Source organism: Thermobia domestica, chromosome 5, assembly GCF_964235325.1.
Source record: "Thermobia domestica chromosome 5, izTheDome1.hap1.1, whole genome shotgun sequence".
NCBI classification, from domain to species: domain Eukaryota; kingdom Metazoa; phylum Arthropoda; class Insecta; order Zygentoma; family Lepismatidae; genus Thermobia; species Thermobia domestica.
Window position 1 is genome coordinate 245959883 of NC_137458.1, and position 21619 is coordinate 245981501.

At 32.6% G+C, this 21619-nt stretch overlaps 1 protein-coding gene across 2 annotated transcripts in view; it reads left to right on the forward strand.

The window, feature by feature from the left end:
- Nucleotides 1-21619, forward strand: part of LOC145686513 (protein dachsous-like) — a 147329-nt gene that overhangs the window by 122966 nt on the left and 2744 nt on the right. For both annotated transcript variants that reach the window (XM_081759896.1, XM_081759897.1), the window contains exons 14-18: nucleotides 11400-11650; nucleotides 14560-14736; nucleotides 16728-16799; nucleotides 19499-19564; nucleotides 21464-21581. In XM_081759896.1, the coding sequence (XP_081616022.1) occupies nucleotides 11400-11650; nucleotides 14560-14736; nucleotides 16728-16799; nucleotides 19499-19564; nucleotides 21464-21581 (684 nt within the window). The remainder of the gene's footprint in view (nucleotides 1-11399; nucleotides 11651-14559; nucleotides 14737-16727; nucleotides 16800-19498; nucleotides 19565-21463; nucleotides 21582-21619) is intronic.

The window sequence follows — 21619 nt, forward strand, 5'->3', positions numbered from 1 at the left end:
CTCGAATAAAACACACATTATAGAAATAGAAATAATATTTGAAGTATTTTTACCAAATTTTCACGGAAATATTTATTTACAACCGATTAAGGAAATGGGGGAGGGCATTCATTCTATCACTATTGATCCATTAAATTTCAAACAGTAGGGACGACTAGGAATCTTCAGAAAAAAAAATGACGCCTTCTATTTCACCAAACTCGAATGATTTTATTCTATGAAACTTATTATGCAACATTCTTGTATGTAAATCATACAGTGTGTGGGAAAGGGAGCACGTGAAGTGATCTCTCATTTTAACTGACTTCAACTCCAAGCATTGAGGATTTTGGGAAAGCTTCAACAAATACACAATATTGTGTCAAAATGAAATAATTTTTACTAAGTAATCTTGAAGCATGTTTTCACACTGGTCAGGGACAAGAGAGAGAGAAAAGTTCATTCTCGTTTTCAATTGATTTTAAATCCAAGCATTGAGGATCAGTGTTGAATTTAGACTTTTGTACAGGGGGGGGGGGATAAAAATTTAAGAGGTACATTAACAAAAATTCCAAAGAATTTCCTTAGTCCCACCTGGTGAATGCCGGAATGCATATAAAGTACAAATCACAGAAACTTTTCTTTAAAAACCAGTGCAGAAAACCCTCACATTACATTCCCATGTGAGAGACTCTCGTTTTCAACTTTTTGCCTTCCTCCCTTGCTTCCAACAGTGCAAGAATGCTTCTAACACAGCAGGTCTCGAAACCCACGCAATATATATGTGAAAAATGAGTCAGGAGGACGAAGGCTAACTTAAACCTTGTTCGTGGTTTTTTACTTTGTTTATCAAGTCTTTACTATAGTGCTTCACCTTCCAACCTTTTTATATCTGGTCGGTTGCAATAACCAACATATTGACATTTTTACCTAACTAACGCTGTAAAGCGTTTGTGTGCGCCTGTATTTAATTTGAAGGTTTTTATTTAACTTTGACTTTATACGAGAACGCAGTTTGTTAACTAGAACAATTAGGTTGGGCAAAAGAAGAAACTAGTTTTCTTTAAGACTCTTCCATTCAACACCAGGGTCCTACAAATACGTATAAGATGTGAACTTACAGTTTAACATTCATCTGAACCACGTGAACTCCTACTGAAATTTCTGCTGGAATCGAATCCAGATCTCCCGCACCGAAGCCTAATACGCAAACCATAACCACGACTGAGTTCTTTCGAAAGAAGTATTCACTCAAAAAGAGTTATCTGCCCTGAACAGTTTAATATATAAAATCTACCAACAAAATTTACAATAAATCATATATATCATTTGTTAAATTATTTGTTGAAAGTTTATAGCATTGTCTATTCATATATATTTTTATTAATGATACATTATACCATTTTATTCTGTTCTGATATAAAACCGAGGTGGATGTTCTATACTCATTATCCAAGAGGTGATCCTCCCTTCCCCCCCCTCCCCCAAACTAATCTTCAAGATCCGCTAGTGACACGCATCAACGATCATCGCTACTCTGTGAATGCCCAAGTTTTCTATTTATTCATATTTAAACAGAGGTCATAACTTTCCATGCTAGTGTTTAAGGATGCATCCATCCAAACTCATCTTCATTTCTCTGTAAGAGATAAATATACACAAATATCTCAATTCTGTCCTCCAATTGTGAGCACAGATTAACATAAGAGACAGAGTATATAGATAGCGAGTAGTTAGAGAATACAGTATTTTAACAGGAAAACTTTTTTTTTTATTTTCTACCTGCACAATAAACAAACTATCTGGGCGCTTGAAGTTAGCTTTCAAGCCTCTAACGTATCGTCAAAGTAGTGTAGAGAGGGAAAAAAAGAAAGAATGCCTTCATTGTTTATCGACACCACTTTTTTCTTTATTATTTCGTCCTTTTCTGATCTATTTTCTTCCTTTATATTTTCAGTAATAACAGTAATAAAAATCTTGGTTTTGTTATTTTAATTATAACATTATATTTCATTATTTAATTTTGTTCGCTATTTCAGCTTTCTCCATATACAATGTGTATGTTTTCTTCTACACGCTCCACATCTAATACCTTTTTCTCCATTATTTCTCGTTACATTATATTAGCTATTTCTGTTCATTTTTTTCTTCTTTTGTCCCATCAGTTATTACTGTATTTACGTGAATCTAATGCTCCATTGAATTTAATACACACCCCAAGTTTAAAACTCAAAATAATAATAATAATAATAATAATAAAGTTTGTCCGCGAATGTAATTTGAATCAGTGATAGAGTAAATTTATTTATTTTGTATAATAATTAGCCTTCGGTTAGCTGGGAACTTCGTCCTCAGACATCCGCGTTTTCTCGTCCTATGGCCTCGCACTTCTCATATTCCTAACATATCTCTACTCTTAATGGGTTTCGAGATAAAGACATCTTTATTATAACAGTTGCAAGTTACACTCTTTTCTTCTCGCCTTTTCTGGGGCGTTTACACTTAGTCGATTTAGTCGCACGACTAAATCGACTCGCTGCATTTGCCACTAAATCGAAGCAACTAGGCCGAATCAGATTGATGGATGTGTTCAATTATTTCAACCACAGAAAATAGAACGTCTTTTAATTCAGTTGTCAGTCAATTAGTCGCCTTCGATCAACAAGCGATTAAATTGAAGTCCCGTTTACACGGTCGATTAAGTTGAAAGTGACGTCAATTCAACTGAATCGAACGCAAATCGACTAAGTGTAAACGCCCCATTCCTTCCCTTCTAAAGGGAAAAATCAACAAACCCTAAAACATATCTTTAATTGTTTTAAATTAAATTCCTACATACTAATTTGCGTGCCTCTAACCGTAAAGATTTAGAGCTACAGCCACCTTGTTTTAACAAATGCAACCCTCATTCTTTTAATCTACTTGCCTCTTTCTTCCTTTCTAAGGAAAATATCAGAAAATGCTGAACCACATCTTAGTTATTTAAAATAAAAAATCTAGATATCAAATTTCATGTCTCTAACTGTAACGAATTTTGATATCGCGAATGAATATATATATATATATATATATATATATATATATATATATATATATATATATATATATATATATATATACAGTAGCGTACCCAGGAATTTATTTCGGGGGGGGTTCAAACTAAATATGAAGCTATTTTATATTAAAATTGCTAAAATTGCCCCTAAAATTAGGCTAAATTTTTAAAAAGTCGAAATTTCGGGGGGGGGTCTTGACCCCCGTGTCCCCCCCTTCCGTACGTCCCTGTATATATATATATATATTCATCAATTGTAATCCCACCCTTTTTTTATCCCCGCCTTCTTCTCTTCCTTTCTAGGGTGAATATAGAAAAAAGAGAAACATGCCTGTAACTATTTCAAATGAGAAGTCTAGATACCGAATTTCATGTCTCCAATCTTAAGAGATTTCGAGTTGAGTTAAGTTGATTTTGAGTTTAACGTCCCTGTCAGAAGCGAGACTCTATGAGACGGTTAAGAGATAGAGCATCCTATTATAATAATTGTAATTCGCATCCCTTTTTCCTTCTCGCTCCCTTTCCTTCCCTTCAAGATCAAATATCAAAAATACGTTGAAACAAGTGTCTAATGATCTTAATGAGAAGTCCATGTGTCTCTAACGTTCATAGATACGGACATTTTAAAATAATTATTGCCAACCTTTTTTTTTCCTTCTGCTCTGTCGCATTTCCAAAAATCCTTCCTTAGCGGGACCTTACATCACAAATTCTATGCTCTGTCCAAATTTTAAGTTTCTGACTTAAGCGATTTGGCCTGGGCGTTGATCAGTTGGTCTCACTCACTCACTCATTCAGGATTTATATATATATATATATATATATATATATATATATATATATATATAGAGAGAGAGAGAGAGAGAGAGAGAGAGAGAGAGAGAGAGAGAGAGAGAGGTCGATTGGTAAATAAACTTTTAGAACGAAGTTTTTAAGTGGCCTATTATTACGTGACACACTCATTGTTAGAGAAATTACTGTACTACATACATGATATAAACATTTCAAATGAACCATTTCATATGACTTCACGCTTGAGACAAGCGCTTTAAGATATTATTTTCTGTTTGCCTTCCATTTGGTGACTACTCAATTTAAACGTTCTATGCAATAATAGGCCAATATTAAACGTAACGAACAACAATGCAGAATTACAAGAATGCATGTTGATGTGAGAAACGATTAATTTGAATGGAGTTACCAGTGAACTATGGATTCAAGTAGCACTCAAATCTAATTCTCATCATACTTTCAGGTACTACATCTAGACAAAAAAAAAAGTTGCACATTAGATTCGCGTAAGTACGGTATTTTCAGATTTCTCTGCAATGATTTCTACGGGTGGAGCCTGTCTTACTCCCTCTTTCTAGTACTTCCTGTTTCCATTTAATACTCAACTAAGACATTGAGCTCGCTACATGTTGTTTCATTATAAGATTGGAAAAGAATGATAGTAACATATAAAACCCCTCTCTGGTATTTTCAGTCTTCTCTTCTTTCCTTTCTAAACTTCTTCGATGAGGTGTTTGAGGCTTGAAAGCTAACATTCAGTGCCCAGATAATCTGTGAATTGTATGGGTAGATAAAAAGAAAGCAGTGCTTTTCTTGTTAAGACACTGGGTCCTTTAACAACTCGCTGGCTTTACTTCTGTGTCTGATGCTAATACTACTGCCAGACCCAGGACAAGGATGTCTGTAGAGCTCCTCCGTGGCTAAGCGGTTAGCGTACTCGCCTCTGGCGTGGGAGGCCTGGGGTTTGATTCCCGGCGGGAGCTCACGTGGTTCAGATTCCACGTTAATCAGTAGGTCCATGTCTCACATAGCTTCACTGCTGAACGGGACGTTAAACTCAAAATCAACTCAACTCAAGGATGTCTGTACTGTACATATCTATACTACTAAATAATCACGGTTATTCCTGCAACCCCTAACTAACCACATACGCCACTATTCCACTTTCAACCGAACTTTTTGTGACAGAATTTAAAATAAACAATCAATCTAAATTCGCCTTCCAACCTGAGAAAGAGATGGAATGTATTTCAATCTATCTCACAACCTTGAGCAGGAATTAATTAACCTCCGACTTTCTTCCTCGATTTCTCCTCTTTAACTTCTTTTTCCTTCTTTTCGTCTTTGAGTAATGATGTAAGTATATTATTGCTATTATTATCTCTTTATTCTAGGATCTGTGTATGTTATATTTTATATTTTGTTTACTTATATGCTTATTAATTAAACAGGAGAAATTAAAGTTAATTATCTATTATGCTTAATTATACTTAAGCTCATATACACGCCAGCCTCACTGTCACATTGACTACAGTATTAGCAGGTCACATACATCACATGATCACAAAATCGTATATATACAACCAGGAGTGGCAATTGGGAGAGGCAAGAGGAAGGTAGTTGCCCCCTCATTTTTTTCAAGTGAGCCCTTAATGTACGTATATAGTTTCATTTGGAAACGTAAAGTTTTTGTATGTATTACTGGTTCATAGAAAAATGGTGCCATATAATATTTGCCGTTGCGTGAGTACGTATTGGGTATTTGTCTTTTCGTGGAGTTAAGAAAGCTACACGAACTGAGTTTTAATTGCAATTCAAAGCAATTAATATTGCAATTGCATATTTCTTTAAATGTCGTATTATGTAGTATTTACTGTCTTACATTTTCTAAGTGTAATAACATATATTTGATGACGTGTGTGGAATTAAAAAATATAAGTTGTTCATTAATCCCCAGTTTCAATATTACTTCTACTAAACAAGCCTCATTATTCATTGCTATGATTAATATTATCCTTTCTATTTATTTGTTTTGCAAATTTGTTATTAAATAATCTGATCACACAATTTTCTAGACAAAATTTTAAGATGTTCATGAGCAAGGAATCAAATTTCTTCTTACGCTTTCGTTCTTTAAGAGTACAAAGAGCTAGTACCTATTTGCGTTGCTCTTGTCAATTTACTTAATAAAATATGAAATACGATATACGGTATTTTAACTGGAAAAGATAGCATCCTATTAGTTATGCAACCTTTCGCCAAACAAAGTGTTAAAAACAACCAGGAAAACTAATATTGATATACAGATATTCAGATTATGTCTTCACCCTCCTCCCCTACTTTTAACGTACAATCGCCTCCACTGTACACAACATACCTTTAGAAAGAAGGAAAAGTATGATGTATGTAATCTGGCAACACTTTAGTCAATCTGGCATCTGTGTAAACAATGAACAGAACAGTAATAAATAATAGACATTAATTGTTCCTGTTTAAAAATTAGCATAACCAGCATCCCGTTAGTAAAGAGCATAAGATACAATACAGTTTACGATATAAGTAATCATAAAACTATCTTCATTTTGGTTTCCACACCCCGAAGTACCGTTTTTTAATATTTTTTCTAACCATTTATATTTTGCATTTCTGTACTTAGAAACTTGGTTTTAAAAAAATCACATCACAAGAATATAGCTAATTTAAAACTCAAATGAGATAATTGAAATAAGCTCTGATTTTGTTGCTCACAATCTTGTGTTTAAAAATACTTCGAAACAAGAAAGATACAATATACAAAAGATAATTTAAATAATATTTATTTTTTAGAGTTAAATTTACTCTTTGTGTGATGTTCTTGAAATACAAATGTTTTCCAATATGTAATTACAAATGTTAAAAATTAAATATACTAGTACTACTACTACCACTTATTATTATTATTATTATTATTATTATTATTATTATTATTATTATTATTATTATTATTATTATTATTATTATTATTATTATAAACGATTCATATATTGTAATAATTTTCGTACAGTGAATGACTATTGAATAAGTAAGTTGATTGAAGAAATAACTGCTGATATCATCATTCCAGCTGTACCACAAACACATTCAATGCTGTATGCAGGTCTATTTTTTAAATAATGATAACATGAACGTGCCCTTTGTTTGAACATTTTAATCGAAATCTTCACTATCGAAATCGATTTCGACTTCGAAATCGAAATCGAAAAACGATGCAAACTATTCACAATAAGTTTAGGAATGGCATTTTATCATCAGATATCACGCGAGTTATAATAATAATAATAATAATAATAATAATAATAATAATAATAATAATAATAATAATAATAATAATAATAATAATAACAATAATAATAATAATAATAATAATAATAATAATAATAATAATAATAATAATAATAATAATCATCATCATCATCATCATCATATGGCACTACACAGTAGCGTAACAAGAACAGATGAGGCCCGTAGACAATGAAGGTGGTGGGCCCTTAGCTTGAAAAGTACAAGGAATCTTAGTGGTATCAGAACTCAGTTTGTACTTAATAAATAAAGATTTTGAGATAAACACTATAATAATGGAATATTTATGTTAACTATTGAACTCGACTTGCTTATTTAGTATAGATAGTTTTATTTATCTCTTTGTTAGAGAATAGCTTAAAAAAAACTATAGGTACTCGAACCTTAAGAATTGACATCCTTCTTAATAAAATTTACATTTTTGAGACAAACAAACAATAGTTGATGATAATTTTAATTTTCCATCACTTGATCCGCAGACAGGAGTACGTTTGAAGAACACAAAAAAAGATATCATAAGACGTGGAAGAGTTAAAAAAAAAAGACGTTAGTCACTTACGAACTCCACGTCTTGTATGTTCTTATCTGTGTTCTTCAAGTTTACTCCTGCTCTCTCCTGCGTTCCCTCCTCTCCTGACACGTGAATGAATTTCTGACAAATACATATTAAGTAAATACCCCACTACAGTACACTTACTTTAACAGTTTAACACTAATTCTCCTTAATTATATGTCTTACCTCAGTATATCATCAGTTTTTAATATGATTATATTGAAACAATATAAAGAAATTACAACTTTGCCTCCTTCTATGAATACACTTCCACCGGCAGTAGTCTAATTCAATCCACAGTATAGGATAAATTCAGTTCATACATTCGTGAATATGAACACAGTGTAGAAAATTCAAGAATAACGTATATAATGCAGGAGATAGCAGAAAAGTGCCTCTGTAACTACTTGGCCACTGTTACTTATAAAGACCCATGGTTGAATGACAGCGTACTGAAAATGGTGTGTACAAATTTGGTCTCACTGTGAAACTTAGTAGGTCGGTGTAAGTTAGGAGCGTTCCAGTCGTTTATTTTAATAGGAGTGCCTACCTACCTGGGGGCCCCCTCACCATCTGGAAAAGGCTCGGGGCCCATGGCCTTTGTCCACCCTCTCCACACAGAAGTTACACCACTGGCACTACAAAATACAAGTTTTACGAAGCAAAGTATTTGTATATTAATTGTATGAGAAAGATAATACGAAAGAGAAAAGAAATAGACCCGAAATATTCGAAATGAATTTTGACTAAACTGAAATATTACTAATCAGCAGAACACATATTGCACTCAGAAACCATACTTGATTTCATTATAGGTTACAGAATATCGCAGAAAGATGTTTTAACTCAATATTTCTCAAAATAAATAATCAGAAGTATATTTAATAAATATATAATATTTTTAAATATTGAACTAGTTCTGCTATTCTTACAACAAATGTGTCGAGATTAAAGTACTCTGTCCAGTCACTACTCATTTCAGTTTTAATTTTCCAAGTAAGTAGCTTAATTTTGCAAGACATACTGTTCTAATAAAACGTTTGTAATGCGGATTCGATTATGTTGGCTTGCAATAGCAGTTGAATTATTTCAGACTGTTGATGTGTACTTCAATATATGTATAAGTCTTGAAAATTCTACATTGACTACATAAGAACTTAATGATCTTTTTGGCAAATATTGCAATGTTATGTGTATGTTTCTCAGAACTAACATCCAACAAAATTGATATTTAACTCAGAACTGTCATATGTCGTTTGCAGTAGTATATGTATAATATTGTTATTAAAAAAAAAAAAAAAAAGTTGACTGTCTGCTTTTTTATGCTAAACCCTGGGTTCTTGTGTCAAGATTATATTAAATCAAACAAAATGTCATCAATTACATGTTCGTATTTTTTGGCTAATTGAACTATTTAGTTTACGTCTAAATTTTAAAACTTCCAACGAATGGTTACAAGAATAAGGCCAAAACAAACATAGATGCTTGGACTTATTTTTAACGTTACAAATATAAATCATAATCTTTCTTTACTAAGTGTTTATTTCTTAAAAATTAATTTAAATTGTTAACATATTCGCACCCACATCCGACTTTGGTCAGATTTGAATTGATGTGTGTAAACTACCAGATCCGAATAAAATCAGATTTCAGTATGCATGATGATTTTATATTTTAAAAATCACGCCAAATATTTTAGTTCGTCCTAACTCTCAGAGTGGCAGATAAATGTTCTTTCTACTAACTAGTCACGAGTTTCAATGCTAATTGCTCTTCTTTAGGAAGTGATTTATAAATATTCTATCAGCCTGTCATAGATACTTAAAAATGGGTCCTTTGCGTTTAAATACCTTGTGTAACTGCTGGTTGTGAAGGTGTTAATAATAATTATATGAGGAGGAAGTAAGCAAATGAGAAAAAAGGCACATATCTTGCTGGAAGAAACAAGTCACCCTTCATAGTTGGTAATTACAAAATGAAAATTTTATCAGCTAATTTTGGTCATCACAACATACGAATATTTCTATTTGCCTTTCAAAAAATCGACTTTAAAATCTTTTAATAAATAAAGGATTTCCCGATAAGCGGTAATATTCAATAAAGCGCAATTAGCTTTATCGGTTGCTAGTTATTTCAAAAATCTGAAAAGATGTGGTCTTCTGAGTTTTTAAGTTGAAATTCAAAAGTTTCTATTAAATAACGTTGGAATGCTTGCATGTTAATTGTCCCGGTAAACACACTACACCATGTTTAAATGATATTCAGTTACAAGTCAAATACTAACAAGGTAAGATACGTTTGATGTGATACCAATTTATTTATCTTCAGAAATCGACCAAAATGATTCGAATTAACTCGATTACTGAGGTCTTCGACTAACTAACGTTAGAAGTCCAAAGGTCATTTATTATTAAGTTATGTTTCGACCTACCGTAGACGAAATTAAATGTGAGAATACGTTGATGGATTTTATTAGTAAAGTTCTTTTCTCAGTCATCTTCAAGGGAAGCGCATTTTGTACAGAAGTTATCTCTATCAATTATTATAAAAATTTAGAGTTAGAAGGTTTGGGCATTCGTAATATAAACAGTAATCAAATATCGACCCTGTCCTCTAGTCAGCCATTATTATGTTTGTCCAATTATAATATTAGCTCAAATCTTAAGGTATCGTATCTAAAGAAAAATCATGATAATCCTAAAATCAGTGATGAACAAACGGAGGCAGTCCTTGCATATGCATGGATAAACTACAGACCTAGAGCATTTTGGCTTATGAAAAGAAGACCCTCGTTTGTAACAAATTAACTTTAAACGGGGCCGCAGTGACTCAGAGGTAGAGTGTTTACCTCTGCTGCATGGGGTCCCTGGTTCGATCCCAACTCGCGTCAAGAGAACTTTGAGGTGGACAAACACCGTGTGCATGGGTTTCCTCGGGGTAATCCCGTTTCCTCCCACTTTCTTCATTTCACCATTTCATTCATTTCTCATAATCACCGTCTCATTTAGCCTAGCCGGCCTAACCGTGGAACGTAAAACTTAAATTTCATTTCATTTCAAATTAACCTTAAATTTACAATTAACGTGAATGGTAAGAACATGAAGAACAGAGGAAAAGGTAACGAAAGTACATAACGACACACTTACTATGTCGTTACTCTTACTCTATGGTAATCACGCGCTCGCGAGATACAGACGTTATGCGTTGGAGATCCAGCTTCGATTCTCAGTGACAGCTCATGTGGTTCAGATCTCACGTTAGGTTTCCCATAGCTTCGGTTCTGAAAGAAATATTAAATTCGAGTCCAATTAATGTCACACAGATTTTGTTGCCGCTGATAAAGCTGTTTTAATTAAGTGCATAGAAGTAGAATTAGTTAGATTTGATTATCAAATTTAGCTCTATCTAAGTTATTGTTTTTCAGTTATCATCTAGGGAAGATGCACATATATATATATATATATATATATATATATATATATATATATATATATATATATATATATATATATATATATATATATATTGCATATAATATTTACACAAGTTACATTATATTTGCAGTTAAGTTATAAGCAACCCTATCTACAATTATAATTTGTATTAACCTATGCTGTGACAATATATAGCATTCAAATTGATTATTTTATGAATGAAATATATATTTTATTGTTATTATAGGTAAAGCTGCTGAGTAAGGAAAACATTTTTGAACTTACGATACCGGATGGAACACTTACTAATATCGATGAAATAGTAAACAGCCTTAATGTGAAAACAGGAACAACAGTTCGAATCTTATCAACTTCTTTTCGCTCTGGAAATGGAAATACCCGGAAAGTCAGAGAAACACAGAAACCATCACATCTCCATATAGTAGCATATGCTGTGAATGAAGCAACAGATATACTTACAGTAGATGACTTCAAATCGTAAGTTACATTAAAGCTGAAATATTAAAAGCCTTTATGATTCAAAGTAATAATAATAATAATAAATTAACAATAAAGCAATATATCAGTAAATTAAATTTTATAATAAACACGAGGTGTCTCTTAAAAGTCCTCTGTAGTGATTGTTTCATAGGTAGTAATATTTCATAAATCTTTAATAGACTTTTACAAGTGGCAGGTAAAGAATTATAAGCTACTAAGATGAGATAAATTTAGAATATACGTACATCTCAAAATCTATACAAAATCATTTGGAATTTATCTTGTCCATAAATGAGGAAAAACAACAGCCAAATGATTTTGTCGCCTTCGTTCTAGAAATGTCGATGTTCAAGATGCTCCTCGCAGTAGGCGACCAATCACAGAAAAAGTGGATGATATTCTGTACAAACCAAGCAAGATCGACATATTAACATATAAATAAATAAGTAAAATTGATTCAGAACAGTGTAATAGGTAAAATGTAAAAGTATGCCACAATAATGGAACGGGTAGTATAGTGGGATTATAGTTACAACGTATTGCCTGTCACATGGAGACCATACCCAAATGATCCATGACGTTTCATTCAGATGTGATAGATAGTAGAATAAAAGAGATTGAATAAAAATAATAAGAAGAATGCATAATGTAATTAATTAATATTCAGAATAAAAGAAACAATTACATATAAGTCAAATGCATAAATATATTACTAAAAGAAAGAAGCATACAATTACCACAAAAATATGTAAATTGCTCATAGATAATTTTAACTTGTCACACTATACCAGACATTAGTTATACTTTCTTCTTGAGTTTATACTTAATGTCCTGACGACCGCTACTTAGAGACTTGATGTTGAAGCTCTGAACAAAGTGAGTCCGAATGATGAAAACCGAATGATTCTTTGATCCGGAGTGATCCATTTGCTTAGAAGTTTGACTTTTTATACTTTTTGGAATTTTTGTATTTTTGACTGGGAATGTTTGTATTTTTGACTTTTTTTAAGTCCAGATGATAATTTCTGAAAATATTATTATTGAACTGAAAGATGAAACATTGATTGCTGCTGTTTTTTCTTTTTTTCCTTTGTCCAGTTTTAAAAAAAAATCCATGTTTTATTTTTCACCTCACAAAATGCCACTATATGTTTTTATATTCTTATCTGCGTACCAGGAATGTAAAAGCACGCTTCGACGTCACTTGAATGTTATTTTCCAATGAGAAAGTTTGCCTTCCATTTCACACACAACCTTGACCATAGGCTGCTTCCACTTTTGGCTGCTTCGATGCAAATACTTGTATTAAAAATTATTATTTTAAATGTTCATTCTGTTCCCTTTTAATTATATTGAAAAAACTTTATGCATTATTATGATTATATGCTAATATAATTGCTAATGAAATCACTAATGACCTAACCATTCATCAAGCAGTGTTAAACCAATAGCTGACTATAAAAAAAAAAGTTTAACGTTTTGGTGTCACAGATCTGATTCAAAAACATTTTACTCGATTGAATTTCCATCTGCAAATCTCTATTGAAAAGTAATAAAGTCGATCCATTTCTGAATCGGTTGATCACGAATGATGAAAAGTGGATAGCAAAAAAAAAAAAGGATTGTGGTCGAAGTCCTCAGCCTGTGACAAATCTCACACTGACGCCCAGTAAGGTTATGGTGTGAGTTTGATGGGATTGGAAAGGCACTGTGTATCATGAGCTGCTCCCGCGGGCAGAAATTCGGACCTGTAATGTCGACAGTTAGCGCGAGTGTACCTAGCAATTCATAAGAAACATCGGGAACTGATCAACAGAAATGACAACACCAGACCATATGCATTTTCATCGCTCCATCAGAAAGTGATAGAACTTGTCTCGGAGGTTTCAATGCGTCCGCCGTATACCCCAGATCTGGTACCGTGTGGTTTCTGACTTTGCTGAACTCCATGAATGGTATTAAGTTAGTTTTAAAAGAGGCCTGTGAAAGCCATGTCTCACAATTTATTGGCCAGAAATTAAGGAAGTTCTATGGTGCTGCCTGAAAAATATCAGGTCATCAAGCAAAATAATGTATATGTGGTTTCATAATATTATTTTCAAATAACAATAAATGTATTCTCAATTTCGATCTCCAAAGGTTCAATACTTCTTAGACAACCTAATTTAATTAACCTCTCAACGAAATTTCAAGAGCAGTTTGCCCGTGTTAGTATAAACCATAATATATGATTAGTTATAACCTTAGATAGCACGGCTTGAAACATTGCGCACAATTTTACGTAACGTGAGCACACAAGTGGCACCTATTGCCACCTAATAACTACATCCCTACTATTTAACTATTCTTTTTAAGGCAAGTTGAGTATAGCAAGCACACGTGACATAGAACAAGTGAGCAGAATTCCACGAACGAACCTGGGTTATATATTTGACAGGTGATAACATGAGTCTTTGAGTGCGCTGATTTGCTCTCAATTTATCTTAGATTGTCGCTGCTGTTCAACAGAGCCACAGAATTCCTAAACATACGTAGGTACAGTGAATTGTATTTCCAAAAAATCAGCGTTAAATCTAATATTTTGTTTACTGATTTGGCAATGAAATCAAAAACAAGTATTCTCAGTCTGATCAAAGTATCATCAATCTACGATTAGATAATTACTCGAAATGATGCCGTAATTTGATTTAAACTACTGCAAGCTGCAGCAATTAGGTAGCAGCAATAATGTGATGTAAACTGAGACATGAATTCTGCACGAAATTATAAAAATTTACCATCCTTTATTTTAATATTGTTGCAATGCTTCGAACAGATATACTTTTAGCTTGTGATTAGAGTTATGCATAAGTTGACAAGACTTGAGGAATACGAAATGACTTTTTTGTCTCTTCTTCTCATTTCAGAAAAATTGAAAACTCAGGAGAGCCGAATATTCAAGTTAATCCTATGCGTGAATATACGTCACCTTCAACTTCTGATACAGATACAACTGGCTTAATGGCTGCTTCTATAACCTTAGGAGTGATCGTTTTCCTGTTACTAGTTGGTGGAGGCGTTGGTTTCTACTTCCTCTATGTTAAGTAAGTAAGAGTAATTTTCCTTTTGATCTTTCACTCGTTCAAGAACACACTTGTAGTCATAAAATTTCATAGATATAGTGCAACTTGCATAGAACACTGTTTTTCAACTCTTGTAGCTAAATTCATCTTACAATGTTCTCACTCGTGACAACCATAAGCAACACAAAATATTATACAAGAATTGATTAAATAACTCTATAAAATGTATCCCAGATAGGATATGGAATATTCAAGCATATTGAGACTGGGATTTGAGCAAAAATCTACAGGAATTAGCTAGGACAAAACATGAGTCACTCGATCAGTAAGTAAAGAAAATGCTAGACAATGATATCGATTGACTTGCTGTTCAGTGGAGCATTGTCAGATCAGAATTTGAAATATTGCGGAGTTGGGGGGGGGGGTAATACCTCACCTAATACTTTTGGAAGAAAGTTCTCCCATTAATAAGTCATTAGGGGATGAATAAATTGATATTATTGTCAGAAGTTTGCAAATTAATTACAGCAATTCATTTGTAATCAATATGTATACGTATTTCTTAAGTAATTAATGGCTGAACTAGTGGTTAGCAGTATCCATAATCTTACATCGTTTAATAAATATGAATGTTCAAGGTGTTCAAGAAACATTTCAGTACGAACAGGTCTTTATATACAGGGTGTTACAAGAATTTGTCACAATACTTTGAGAATAGGTTCCTCACATCAAAATAAGTTCATGCGCACCCAGGGGTGCCCACAAGGGGGGGGGCTATGACGCAAAGTGCGTCATTGAAATATTTGGGGGGGTTAAAAAATCTGTATAAATATGTTTGAGGGAGTGTAAAAATTAATCGAAAAGAAGATTTTTTCATGGAAGAACACCTACGGGTAGACAATTGGGGGGGTGCGTCATGGACATAAGGGGGGTGGGCACCACTGTGCGCACCTGTAATCAAAAGTGGATAGTTTCGTAGTTATAGAGTGCCGAAAACGTAAAAAAAAATGAACTTTAAAGGTCCATAGTTCCACTACTATAGGACCGATCGTAGTCGGGTCAAGACATAAATAAGAAACCTGTATGTGAACTATCCAAATATGCATCTTTCAGAACCTCTGGTATTACTTGCCTGGTACTTGCCCAATCATTTTTAGAGAGGTTGTTTGGGAGTACTTGATCACTCTCCAATTACCTCTAAAAATTGGTGTACAAGTACCGCAGTATTCTTAAACATGAATATTTGGATAGTTCACAGATTAGTTCTTCAGTGATATCTTGACCCCGACTACGATATGTCCCATAGCATAGTGGAGCTATGAATTTTTAAAGTTCACTTGTTTCACGTTTTCGGTACCATATAACTCCGAAACTATCCACTTTTCAGCACAGGTCCATATGAACTTTTTTCTTATTTTGATGGTGAGGAACCTGTTCCCGAAATATTGTGACAAATTCTTATAACACCCTGTATATAGAGTGGACCACTTATCTTGATACGCCGCTGTAACTTTCAAACTAACAAGTACAAAACGCTGAAATTTCGTACCATTTGAATATTGACAGGCGACCATTATTTGACATACTCTGCAATTAAGTGTTGCCAACCGATACACATTTTAAACCTAAATATAAATTAATAAATACTCACTATATCACACTTGTTATGCAATGTTGCAAACTAAAGATGCAACAGTATAGCAAACCTGAAAAAAAAATGGAGACTTCTTCAACAGTAATAATGCAAATGACAGGGATGGGGGTAATGCACATCCGAAGTACTTAGTATCAAATACTATGGTCATTATATGAGGTATTTTGAACGAGTAGAAACAAAGCTACAAAAAAAAAATGAAAATTTGACTTTTTTGAAGTATTTTGTTTCAAAAATTTGTTTAGATAAGTATCACATCAAATTATGCAAATGGTTTGCAATAAAAATAACGATCTTTATGTCATTTACAGCAATTTGGTATTCAATTAATAATAATTCTTTTCTTTATTTAAACCAGACCAAGAAGAGAATCTGGATACAATGGAAATGAAGTACGGAAAGAGCCTCTTAGTGAAGAAGGAAGCTATGAGTAAGTAGTAATGATTAGATTTTATTCTTTTTATATTGTTATTTTATTTAATTTTATTTTTGTTATATTTTCCATGATTTGATATACTTGAACCTTTGAAATATGAGAGGGAGCACAAGAAACCGGACTTTTGTTCTAAAAAATAATTTATTAAGTTATTAAGTTTTTTACAAAATTATTTTAGCCGCCTTCAAAGTACTCTTCATTAAATATGATTCATTTCTCCAGTCTTCTTTCCCACTGTTTGAAGCATTTCTGGAACTCTTCAACTTTTATATCGTCTACTGCGCTCTGCGAAGTTCTTTTTACAGCCTCTACACCATCAAAACACTTTGTTTAATTCTCGGAAACTGTCATCACGTTGGTCAAAAAGTTTGGACCACTTTTCAAGAATCTGATTTTTCAAGTCCTGGCTCAAATTCAGACGAATGATTTTGATCCTGTGTGAGCAGGCCAGAAACAAATTCAGCGGCAACACGTCTCATTTGCAAACCCTCACGCTGGCACGAGCTCCAACTCACTCCTGTCTGTTTTGAAATATCATCGATCATGAAACGACAATCCTTGTTGATTTTTTGGCAGATTTTTTTCGATGTTTTCGTCGTTTCAAAATGATGAAGAGCACCCAGAACAAGCATGATCTTCAACACTCATCTTAACATACTTAAAGGATCCAAACCACTCAAAAAATTGTGTGCGGTTCATAGTATCCTTCTTGAAAGCCTCTTGACGCATTTGGTAAGTTTTAATATCTGATTTTCAAAGTAGGAAGCAAAATTTCAAACACACTCTTTGTTGCTTTGAATCTGCCATAAAGATTTCGCAGGCGGCAAACGAGAACAGTTGAGAAAAACAATAATACGATCAAACGTTAACCTCCTACACAAACGCATCTTAGCCAACTGATTTGGGAAGGTCTCTACTAGACCCATCTAGTGGGAGAACTCTCTACTATGCCTGGGAACAGCGGCGCACTTAGAATCAGGTTCCTTTTGGATCCCTCCTCGTACAAGTTGTGTAATTATACTCAATGTTATATCAGAATGCTTGCATAAGAGAAAAACATTCAATAAACAGGTATCTTTCACACCATAGTGTATTTCGGTATTAAGGCAGTGCTATCGACATATTTGAGCATAATTGAGCTAAGCTAATAGTCATGCTATAGTCGTGAGTAACCAATATTCGAAACAGTTATTCCTATAAGTTCGTGGGTTGGCGGCAAAAGTAAGGTATTTACTTACAAAAATTTCCAAATTACTAATACTTTTAAATTTATGAAGTATTTCAGTTCTAGAAAACAAAGGAAAATCAGATAGAGAAATTTATGTAATTTAACCATTATATATATATAAAAAAAACTAGAAGAAGAAGGGAAAATAAACCTTTTAGATATGACAATAAGAAAGGTAGAAGGGAGATTCGAAACAATGTAGTATAGGAAAGAATGTTCAGCAGGTGTTTATTGCCACTAAAGAAGTGATGTAGATAAAAGAACTAAAAAGAATTTTATTACAAACATGGAGAGGATTAAACAACACAAGAACGACGTATGGCTAAAGAGGGATAGTAACGCAATGTGAAGAAGACAAGACATGAAATGGACTGGGAAGATGTAGAGGGGCTAGAAAGAGAGAAAAGAAGCATTGTAAGAAAATGGAAAGAAGCGGAATGGATACGAAAGGAAGAAAGCAAGAAACTTATGAACTGGAATAGTGGACTAAGTATATATAATGTATGGAGAAGGATATTGAATAAAAAGAAAAGAGGTAACATAAGTGTATTGAATAGCAGATAGTCAGTTAAAAGTTTAAGGTTCTCAAAAGTGAAAGTTGTTCATTAAAATAGCACATGTGTGCCAAATAACCTCTTCTACTATGTTATGATACTAGTTACTCTACCTACTTTCTTCTGCAGCCTGCTATATGCAAAGTTTAATATACTCCCACCGTCTATTACTACCTGCACCTATCTTTTCTTCCTTTGAGTATTTTTCTTCAAATTTCCCAACGAAAAGATTTCTTATTTCCTCGTTTTTCAACTTTTCAGTATTCAACAGCTTGTTGCCTACTTTTCTTCTGCCTATATTTTTGGGCTGAATATCTATTTCGGCCAGCACAAGATTATGATCAGAGAAAATGTCAGCCCCGGGAAGGGTCTCCAAGCTACTCCGATACCTCTCCTGAATCTTCCATAGTCTATCTGATATCTTCCATCGCCTAATGAGGATTTCCATGTATAATAAAGTATTGGCGTATTGAGATTCATTAGATTGTTTCCTTATATTTTATTTTGTTCAAAAATGTATTATGGCTTATTGATCTTATTGAGTCTCGTATTGAGTCTCGTATTGAGTGAGCTACTATTTCTCTCTTGTCTACAATGAAAAATTGAGTCGGTCATTGCAGAAAGGGCACATGTTCTATACTAATAATACAGAACATGTGCCCTTTCTGCAATGACCGATTCAATTATCTCTAATCGATAGTGTATTGTAAGTTAAACAGCTTATCTGTAATCAGAAAAGCATATTACCATTGGTTATAAATTTTACACACAAATTGAATACTATCAGTTTGTAAAAGTTCCCGTATGTGCATTCTCATTATTTTATTTTAGTTAATTATGTGGTTTCTTTTCAATAAAAATTATTAAACATCGTTTACAATATTTATTCGTATGTATATAAATATTTTCAGGTCTGATAGGTACTCTGGTCATAGTAACACAGTAAGCGAGGACGATGTGAAAGCCACATATGTAGAGTAAGTAATATCGGAATCTATACTAGTATGATAAAACTCTAACGTGTTCAATATGTATCAGTATTTTTTTTTTAAGATATTGCTTTCTGTGTGACAAACTTTAAACAAATTTAAATTGGTATAGTAATTTTTAAGTTTTGTGTAACCTTTTATCCATTATTATTATTATTATTATTATTATTATTATTATTATTATTATTATTATTATTATTATTATTATTATTATTATTATTATTATTCACAGTACCGTTTTTTGTGGAACATGAAATAATAAAAATAAATAATTTTTAAACCACAAATAAATACAATAATGAACAGAAAAATAGAGAAGTAATAGTAATAATAACATATTTTTTAAAGGTACTAAGTTTGTAACTCTACAGATGTCTAACCGGAAAGCAGGTTTTAAATGTATACATATTTACAGGCATTGCGACTTTCACTAAAATAAAGATAGCACTACGCTCACATGCAAGCACATAAAATATTTCGTGGTATTAATAAGGTTAAGAAGGGAAGGAGATTATTGTACCCAATCCATTTTTAATGGTTTGATAATATCTTTTGATAACGAATGAGGTAGTTTCCTTTTCTTTCTTTCCTAATACTATCTTAATACCTTCTTAATCAATCTTTATTTTACAGTTTATGATATTATTCACAAATAACTTTCACGTACAGTGATTATCAATGTATCAACAGCAAAATTTTTCAGAGTCGAAAATAGTAACTGCGATAAGAAAACTTTTTGAATTATGGATCCGAAGTTGCTTGGTTTTGAAATTATTGTCATCTAAAATTATTTATTAAATTTTAGGACTTAATAATTCGAATGCATTAAAGCATAAGTTACTTTTAAGCATAACTTTAAAAGTAAAACCATTAGAAGTATGACATGTGCTGCAAATCATACTTGACCTATCAAAACGAAACCATGGTCCTTAGAGAACTGAATGTAGGATTTTGCGTTTGCTCTTTGAATACTTCTGACTACTCCATAATTGGTGAGGGGTCAGGGATTTGCAATCATAACAAAATAAAAAATGTCATGTTTCAATTGGAAATCTAATTCAAAACCAGGAGCACAAGATATTCGCAAACATAAGATACAATAATAATAAAATCGTTTTGGTTAACATATTTTTCTACGCAGAAAAATAATTGTGAAAATTATTGAATTATTGTTGAGTATTATTATATGTAGAGATTTTACTAAAAGAAACAAAATCGTTCTTTATACTATTGGTCGCAGTAGAATTTGGCGAATAGTATGTTAGACAAATTGCCTATAATATACTAATCTCTGAGAAACGACCAAATTACAACCTACAACTGCAAGCATAAAACATCACATCACGGAAAAAAAAATAAACAACAGACAGAATTTCAAAAAAAAAAAAAATGTTTCAAAGTATCTTCCCCTACAAAACTATGGTACGTACTTCACTTAGAAAACCTCCTAACTCATATGTATAGAATAATTTAGATCAAAAATAGTCTATATTCCTTATCTGTTTAAAATCCTTATTGAAAGAATCATTAATAATATACTGTATATTGATTTAAATGGTTAGGATATTTGGAAGAAGACTGAACATAGTTCTTTTTATTATTTATTTATTTTTATTGCTACTATTATTGGCTTATTTAAAAACTACATATGCACATAGAATTTCTGATGGACTATAACATTTTTTCTACGTTAATACAATGTTCATCTAGCTGTGTATTCAGTACTCTATCAACAATTTATCTTGTTTATTTGCACTCCTTAAAATATTATTCCACTTATTGATTTAAATCTATAAAATATTATACAACAACTTCAAGATGAGTTTGTTTTCTTTTAAATATACAATTACAATATAAATTTAAATATAAATTTCATTAATTTTTCAGTAACTTCTATCGAAATGAATCAGAAGTAACCCTTGATGCACACAACGATAACTCCGGAGATGAATACCCCGTAGATACATACAATTCTATGGATTATACTACCGATGAGGCAGAACAGGTTTGTAATCTGCTAGTAAATACATGATATTCAATGAC